Raw genomic sequence first — 8,743 nt, 5'->3', positions numbered from 1 at the left:
GATTTTTAATAAATTTCTTCAAAATTAAAACATTTTGAAGTTTTCCTGCTTCTTACATATGGATCAAAAACTATTCAGGAAAAAAACTGTTTTTTTTTTTTTTTTTTTGTTATTTAACATGTTCTTTTCACCACCTAATTTAAGTCTCAGAATATCTAATCCATTTGAATTTTGGTAGATATGTATGTTACTAGATTCAAGGTTTCAATAAGGTCAAATTTCCTAGATAACTGGCCCCTTCCATCATCATTAATTACTTTTATACTGGAAATAATAGCTGTCATTTCAGTTTATTCTTTTTCTTGGTTTATTTGGGAATAAAATAATTGCTTTTATAACGGCCATTCTATTCCATGATAATATAAAATATCAGACAATAAGGAAAAAACATAATAGTCTTATTTACTAAAACCACTAGCCAAACTAGTTCTAGCTGGAACAGAAATTTGAAGTTAAAAATGGCATTTACTGCCGTGAATTTTTGGAAGCATGAAAAAGTGGTTGTTGACTGTTGTAATGAAGTGACAGTCGGATAAAGATTGTTTTCTAAACATAACATTATTAATAAGGAATTAATATATATAGCATAACTGGAGTTAGGGTGCTTTTGAGACTGCTATAACAACTGTCTTTTTCCATTCTGAATCCTCTATGTCTATGAGGGTCTTACCATGTATTATATCTGCATAATTAGTCTACATGTTGGTATTGCATGTATTTGTTAGATTCATGCATTATATTATCCAGAGCCGGCCCAATCCTTAGGCCACTAAGGCAGTCGCTTAAAGCCCTAGCCCAAAGAAGGCCCACCACAGGAAAAGCCTTAAAGACAAAATAGAAAGGAAAAATGCCCCTTTAGTGAGTTTGCTTTAGGCCGGCCCAATGTAGAAAAGGCTTCAAAGATAAAATAGAAAAAAAAAAGGCATCTCTTAGTGAGTTCGCCTTAGACCCCTAAATGCATTGGGCCACTTCTAATATTATCTGCAGAGGTGCTGATACACATATCAACTGTGCTAGCAACTCATATGGCAACTAGGTTAGCCATTTTAATACCGAATCCTGTACTAATATCACATCAGTACTATATTGGTATAAGTTCGGAATCTTTTTGATGTACTGAATGTCGATACACTGTCATATTAAATATTAGTATCGAATCGATATGGTATAGTACGTTCCGTGCTGTTAGATTTGGACTGATATTGACCCTTCGATGTACGCTTATGTTGGACATTGGTAGGAATACGGGATGAAGAAATTATTCTTAATTTAGAGTGTCACATCACGCATTTTGGCAGCAGAACATCACTTGGGCGGCTGCGACTTTGCGTGCAAAAGTGGTGGCAGCGTGAAAACGATACGAGTGTTTGTTCTCTTTCTTTGTTTCTTCTCTGGGGCTCCAATGTTCCCTTATATATCTGTTTTGTTCCGTTCCTTTTTTGTTTTGTTTGTTGTTGGATGTCTTGATCCTGCCTTGGGAGCTTGCAGGCTGGACCATATTAGATCCAAATCATTCCAAAAATGCATTTGAAATGCGTCAGTTTGCAACTGATGGAATGCACCCGAATCATGTTGAAATTTATTTACAGCTGCGTTAACCTGCAACCTCTGGATTAAAGTTTATAAATTTATGCTCGTTCTGAAGTGATGTGCTATATAAGTATAACCTAAACTTTGCTGAAATTAGCAGTGTTCAATGATTCAAACCTAGATTTGTTGTATGGTGCATACTATTTTTTACCGAGCATAACATACCGTACCGATACCCAAAGATGTATCGAGTCTCGATATGCCGAACTGATCATGTACTAGGTATATTAATACCATATCAGTATGGTACCAATATAGGAATCAGTTTCGAGACGGTAAACTTTGTTTTAAACATTAAATCTCTGGCATTGGAGGGTTAGGCCATGTTCCTAGAGTGAAATCAGCCAAATGGGTCCTGATATCAAGCATAATACCTAATTGATTTCATTAGGTCAATTTTGAAGTTTGTCAATTTGGAGTGCATTTAAAGTTTCAGGGAAAAATATAAATCATATAAAATGATGAGAGGCAGGATCATTTGATCTAGTGATTACTTGTTACAATATTAACAGAACTAGCAGACATTCAATATTAGCAAAAGTCACAAGCACCATCCTGTCAATTTAGGTGGCTTTTGAATTATGAGAGTTTTCGTAACTACTTCTCCATACCTCCATCTTCTTTGCCCTTTTCTTTATTTTAGGTCAAGATGGACAAGAAAAAGGTGAATAACATCACTCTAACTTGTGCTTCACGGTGAGCGAAATATCATTGAGGTTGTTCCGGACTCATGCCACACGAGCACACCTGTTTTTTCTGAAAGAAGATTTTCTATTATTCTTTTTGCAACCGAAAAATAAGAGTGTGCATCATTAAAATTAATTCATGATAAAAATATCCATTTTCATATATTATGTCTTGGTATTGGAATTGCAGCACAAATCAATGCATCCTGTGAAAACAAGCCAACAAAAGAATTGAGAACCATGTTTACAAATCTTGTTGCAACTCCATAAATAGTTTGGATAAAAACCACACAAATAAAATAACAATAAATGCTTAGATTAAGGTTAAGTTTGATGCCACCAACTTTTTTTTTTTTTTTAAAATAACAATCACAACTCATTGTTAAGGCTTGGGCTCGGTCCACTTGACCAGCCTAAGTTGGCGATGTACAGAAGACTCCCCTTAGAGTCTTTTTTCCATGTCCAATCGCGAGACACCAACTAAGAGGCGGAGACCTAGGGCTGTCATAACCCTAGGTCTCCTCCATAAATAGTAATCCCCCCCTCTGTGACCCTCGACTACGAGCTCTCCTTTATTTTCTCTCTTTCTCCCATTTTTTTTCCTTTGTATTCGCAGCATCCCATCACTGTGCCTATTGGAAGTGGGTGTCAGAGAGCTCACCAAAATCAAGGTAAGGCCCCAACCTTTCTTCCTTTTGCTTTACCCTTCTCTAAGCTTTGAATCACCACTGCATGCTTCGAATTGCCGAAAATCGACCAAAAAAAGCCCTATTCATGTCCTCTATTTTTGGCCAATTTTTCTTCCTTTTTTTCGACTGTTTCAACCATAGGTGTTCATTGTCGAGACCCTTAGCCTCTTCCTACGCTGACTCTTGGCCTGCACTGGAACCCTAGGCATTGGCGAGCAGGCTGGGACCCAAAATGATCATGCAAAGAGCTCCATATTCGGCCTTACTTTTTTGGCTGATTTTTATGTCTCTTTCCGCCGGTCGCTGTCACCAATCATGCCCCTACTATTGCTGTTGGACCTTTGACTGTGCCCAGGAGCGGCTCAATGTATTTGGGGGCCTAAGGCCGTTTTGTCTTTGAGGCCTTCCCTACAGTGGGCCGCCCTAAGGCGAATTCACAGGGGGCCTTTTTTTTCCATTGTCTTTGAGGCATTTCCTGCGGTGGGCCATTTTTGGGCCGAGGCCTTAGGCGACCGCCTCAATTGCCTAAGAGTTGGGCCGGCCCTGACTGTGCCACCGTGCCTTGTCTAACTATCACCAACCCTACTTCCTTGATCTTTTTCTTTTCCTTGAGAATGACAAGTGGAGGTTTTCCTCCTCGATGTTACCAAAGAGAAGAAAAAGAAGAATAAAAGAAAAATTCATCCCATGTTTTCTATTTCACTTCCATCGACCGACCACCATTGCCGGTGATGACATGGCCAGATGCCACCTTGGGACTGTTGCCACCCATAGACCGAGCCTTCCCATGCCGTTCCTCCTCTTCCTTCCCTTTAGGGGCATGAGCATGCTTCCCTTCATTGCCAAAGGAAAAAAAAGAGAAAAGAAAAAAAATTCTCTCCCTTCTCCCTCTTTCTCTCTCCAGCAGATCCATACATCTCAGTACAAGATCCTAGTCTTTATCGAATATTCCTAAAATCTATTATTGATGAACCTTATTAAACGAACTTGGTCTCGTTCGAGTGTGCTGTTCATGATTCATCGATTGAACCTCTTTGACCCACATAGAGTCATCAAACGCTATCACCCGGCCAACCATCCTTTTTTCTTATTATTTTAATACTATTGAAGTTGATGTGGGGTCGGAACCCCGACACCAGCCCGCACACCGGGCGAGCAGGGAAAGCATCTGCGTCCTCCCCGAGGTATTGTCCGCTCTGGGATTGCCGCTTCGGGTCTGCGGGAGGTCGCCCAGGGCCGTGGCCCAATGACAGTCCCGAGCCCTGACGGCGCGGGGGTCCGCGGAGGTTGCCCCCTACCCTCACGGTTTTGTCCCAAAAGGCGCCTCGATGAGAAGAGGTGTTTGCGCCCCCCATTTAAGGCACAGACCTTTCCGCTGATTACCCGATGTGGGACTAAACTGGGAACCCCATCCCACAACACAGCCCCCCCAGCGGGAAGGTCTGTGCGTGGCCGGGTCCCTTCCTCTAGCGCCATCTGATGTGGGGTCGGAACCCCGACACCAGCCCGCACACCGGGCGAGCAGGGAAAGCATCTGCGTCCTCCCCGAGGTATTGTCCGCTCTGGGATTGCCGCTTCGGGTCTGCGGGAGGTCGCCCAGGGCCGTGGCCCAATGACAGTCCCGAGCCCTGACGGCGCGGGGGTCCGCGGAGGTTGCCCCCTACCCTCACGGTTTTGTTCCAAAAGGCGCCTCGATGAGAAGAGGTGTTTGCACCCCCCATTTAAGGCACAGACCTTTCCGCTGATTACCCGATGTTGGACTAATACCTTTTAATATCTTTAAATAGTTTTAAGAGATTCGTCTCATGAATTTGAGGGTTTAACGAGGAAAGAGGTAAATAGTTTTTACACTTCTTACTAGTTTTCGAACTACCAGTTGTTTTATTATGAAAAGAATGATTCTATATTTATCTTAAAATTTAGAATCAAGCATACAATACTATAAAACTTTTGAATTATTGTAAAATAATGATTCCATAATACTTGAATATTAATGACCGATTTATAAAATATGAACTTTATATTTATGGAATTTATATTTTTGTTGTGAACATATTGATTTCATGATTACCTTAATATTAAGGACTTATTTATGGACTACGAACTCTATAAATATGTATAATATTTTGTTCATATATGATTCAAAAAAATATGTTATAAGAAAATATGACTTAAAAAAAATTGTTTTAAGAAATATAGTTAAAGGTTCTTAGATAACTATGATAGCTTCACTGAATTGGGGTCAATCGACACTTTGAAGTTAGCATCTAATGAAAACAACTCTCTATCTATGAGTATAAAGTTGGTAACGAATACGAATTATGATATTTTGTCAATTATGATGATGGTCCTATTATGGGTACAAAGTGAGCATAATATTGAATGTTTGAGAGAAATATTTTGTACTATAAACAGGCTAAATTGCGTACATTTATGATTTGATTATGCTATATACTTGGAACCATGTATATAAAATCTTCATGTGCATATATGATTAGTTTCTATAACTTGTTATATTATGATGAGCTATGAAATATTTTATCTTATAATGATAGTTATTCTTTCTAAATGATGTATTAATTTATGTAAAACTTATCTTTGATCTGATAAAATAGTGTAAGATTTATTTACTGAGCGGTGTAGCTTATATCTCTTTTTATTTTTTTTTTTCAAATGAATAGGATTTAAGAATGAAGGACGATCTAGGTTTGAAGTTCGTGCAAGCAAACTTAAAAAGTTTGTTACAAAAATATTAGTTCTTTAATTGACTATAAATTTATAATCGGTAACTTTTTGAATTTTGAGGTTATAGATTCTGATATTTAAATTTTGATTTTATTGCTCTAAACCGGTGTTTGTCTTATTACATAATGGATGATGAATTTGGACATTTTATTTATTTGAGATTATGATAGTTACTTTGTATTACCGTGAACTGTATCCCTCAATAACATAGTCGTATTATGTTCTAGATTTAAGGCGGCATGACGCTCACAATCTCAAGAAAACAATGAAAGAGTTTCTTCCATGCCATATCTCTTTCCATAATTTAGCTGCTGGCAGCCTAAGTATATATAAGTTTCCTTTATTTTTTTTAAGCTAAATGACCAACAAATTTCTATCCTTGCACGCTTTTTTCAAGTTTAACATATTGTTTCAATTTTTGCAATTGTGAGCAGATACTTTATTAATTGCTGCAATATTAATTTTTGTGTGAGTTTTCCAAAAGCTTTTTACTTGGGCGCAGAACGGTTCGTTCTGCTCCAGCAGCAGTTTCATGCTTTTTTATTTTTATTGCTAAAGCTCGTGATTTCCCTGCTACTCGCCGTAACTTGCTCCTTTTGTTTTGTTTTTTTTTTTAAAACCCTTTCCTTCTCGGTTAGAATTACAACGGCTAGAAAAACGGCGACGTTTAAAATGAGGCGAAAAAGAATCCGGTGGGAGGAACCAACCGTCGTTATTTCCTCTCATCCCTTAACGGCAAAAACGTCGCAATTTTTTTTTCCTGGTCTCAGTGAACCAACCCGCCTGCCGCTATAACCAGAGACCATCGTCCGCTGTCGACCATCAATCTCTGTCTCTCTCTTCTTTCTGGCCGTAGAAAGCAGTAGCAGAATCCCGTGAGCGCAGTTAAAAAGAATTAAAGAGGGGGTGGGGGGGAGGCAGATCGGTCGCTCGCTCGCTTGCTTGTATGGGTTCCCAAAACCCGAGAGCAGATCTCATCTCGGATTCTCGATCCCCGATCTCTTCTTTTTTTTTCTTCTATTTTTTTTCTCTTTTTTTCTGTGATTTCTGACGCCCCCATCTCTTCTTGTTCCTTTGTCTTTAATGTGCGTCTTTAAGCTTCTTCTCCTCCTCTTTCGCCCATGAAACCCCAGATAGCTCTCGATCCATCGCCGATTTCAATTTGAATCCTTGGATCCAAATCCTCTTTGGTTCTTCGGTTTCTCGTCGAATTTGAAAGAAAGTTGCATTTTTTTTGAAATTTTCTCCAATTTGATATTCTCGATAGAATTCCGGGATAATTTCTCCCAATTTGTCACCCCAATTTGGGTTTTTTTTTTGGTTTTTTGGCGGAGATTTCTTGGATTTTACTTAAATTTCTTGGAATTTGGGAGGCAAATGGAAGGAGGGCCATGGCGGACGAGGCTGACGCTCTCGGATTTGCTGGCTGTCCAGCATTCGTCGAATCTCCGAGACCTCCTTGGCTTCCAGGAGGTGGAGGAGGAGGAGGACGGCGGCCACCACGCCCACCACGCCCTCCTCCGTCGCCGCGGGGAGACCCTGACGCTGGCTTCCGCCCTTGCCTATGAGACAGGGGAAGCTTCTTCGACACCAGCCGCCGGCGGCGGCGGCAGGACGCTGCTTGACATCTTCCGCGACGACGAGAGCCTCGTCGCCGCCGGCGCCGGAGATAACTTGACCTGGACGGCATTCGAGGAGCACGTTCGGCTCAGCGCCGCGTTGGCCGCCTCGTCCAGCCGCGATCCTCCGGTGACGAACGGAGGAGCACCAACAGAGGAGGGATTGGCAGAAGACTCGGCGGACGGCGGTGACGACGCCGCTATCCCGGCGGCGGCGGCGGCGGCGGCGGCGGCGGCGGCGGAGGACCCGCAGCCGGTGAGAGTGTCGCTGATGGCGCTGCTGGAGGCGACGGAGGGGCAAATGGGCGACGGCGGGGAGGTGTGGGCGGTGGCGGAGGAGGAGGGGGAGGAGATGGCGGGAGGAGAGGAGGAAGAGGAGGAGCGCTGTCACGTGTGCTGCGTGTGCGCGGAGAGGCGGAAGGGCGCGGCGTTTATCCCGTGCGGGCACACGTTTTGTCGGGTGTGCTCGCGGGTGCTGTTTAAGCGCCGCGGCAGCTGCCCCCTTTGCAACGCCCACATTGTCCAGGTCCTGCGCATCTTCTAGCATGCTTACATGTACGTGAGATGCAAGAGAATGGTGTTTCATATTAGTTGATAGGTTGGTTATTAGAGTACTTATATATTGTATTATAGAATGGTTAAGGATCAGCCTTGGTGACCGAGTTGGAAACTCGGAAAATATATGATAAGGCTGTGTGTATCTGACCCTTTCCAGCTTCCATAGTGGTAGAAGCTTTGTGGCCGAGTTTTTTTTTTTTTTTTTGGTATTTTTGTGCTTATTGTGGAATGGTTAGATGGACTAATTCTATTGACATGGATAATACAAAGTTATAAGTACATTAGTTTTCGTTGTTTTTTAGTTGAATGAATGAAGGTGGTGTCTTTCTTTTTGATGAAAAGCAGTCTTGCAAGCATGGATGTTACAGATGATTGATAAAAAAGATCTTGGGTGTTCTTTGGAGAGGATTTCTACTTACAGATTTCAAGTTCCTTAAAACTTAAGTCACTGATTAACGGTAAAAAAGTATTATAAAATTTATGTCATTGTTAAAAAATATCTTTGCTGATAAAGGCGCCATAAAAGCATGGATGCTATGTTATTCGCAAGTCACTAATTATGGTAAAAAGCACAATAAAATTTATGTTATTCGCAATTATTATGTAAAAGTTATCTTGTAAATTTTGCTTCAGGGATGGTGGTAAGTTTTTCTAGGAGCATGTTTGCACCATAAGTTGTAGGGTTGAATAACTGCAAGGCTGTAAACAGATTGACTGGAAGAGATTTTGGCAAGGCCTGTAAATTAATAGAAAACTAGCATGACAGACCTTGCACTATGTACTGCATATGGAGAAGGGCTGTATTAGGAATTGATAATCCTTTGATTGACTTGGACAATGAATAAGCTGAATTTGA

General features: G+C 41.1%; 1 protein-coding gene across 2 annotated transcripts; it reads left to right on the top strand.

Moving 5' to 3' along the window:
* The first annotated feature begins 2,805 nt into the window (after nt 1–2,805).
* On the top strand, nt 2,806–8,171 carry LOC148703662 (uncharacterized). Of its 2 annotated transcripts, none has more exons than XM_088719672.2 (2): nt 2,806–2,947; nt 5,938–8,171. In XM_088719672.2, the coding sequence occupies exon 2, from the start codon at nt 7,088–7,090 to the stop codon at nt 7,871–7,873; it is 786 nt and encodes a 261-aa protein (XP_088575798.2). In that variant the 5' UTR covers nt 2,806–2,947; nt 5,938–7,087; the 3' UTR covers nt 7,874–8,171. The 2 variants fall into 2 exon arrangements, with proteins under 2 accessions (XP_088575798.2, XP_088575799.2); XM_088719673.2 differs by having other exon boundaries at nt 2,812–2,947; nt 7,084–8,171.
* Nucleotides 8,172–8,743: the final 572 nt, after the last annotated feature.

This window comes from Phoenix dactylifera, chromosome 4 (genome assembly GCF_051530095.1).
Source record: "Phoenix dactylifera cultivar Ajwa chromosome 4, Ajwa_hap1_PhDact_Kaust_v1.1, whole genome shotgun sequence".
NCBI classification, from domain to species: domain Eukaryota; kingdom Viridiplantae; phylum Streptophyta; class Magnoliopsida; order Arecales; family Arecaceae; genus Phoenix; species Phoenix dactylifera.
This window is presented reverse-complemented; position numbering and strand designations above follow the sequence as displayed.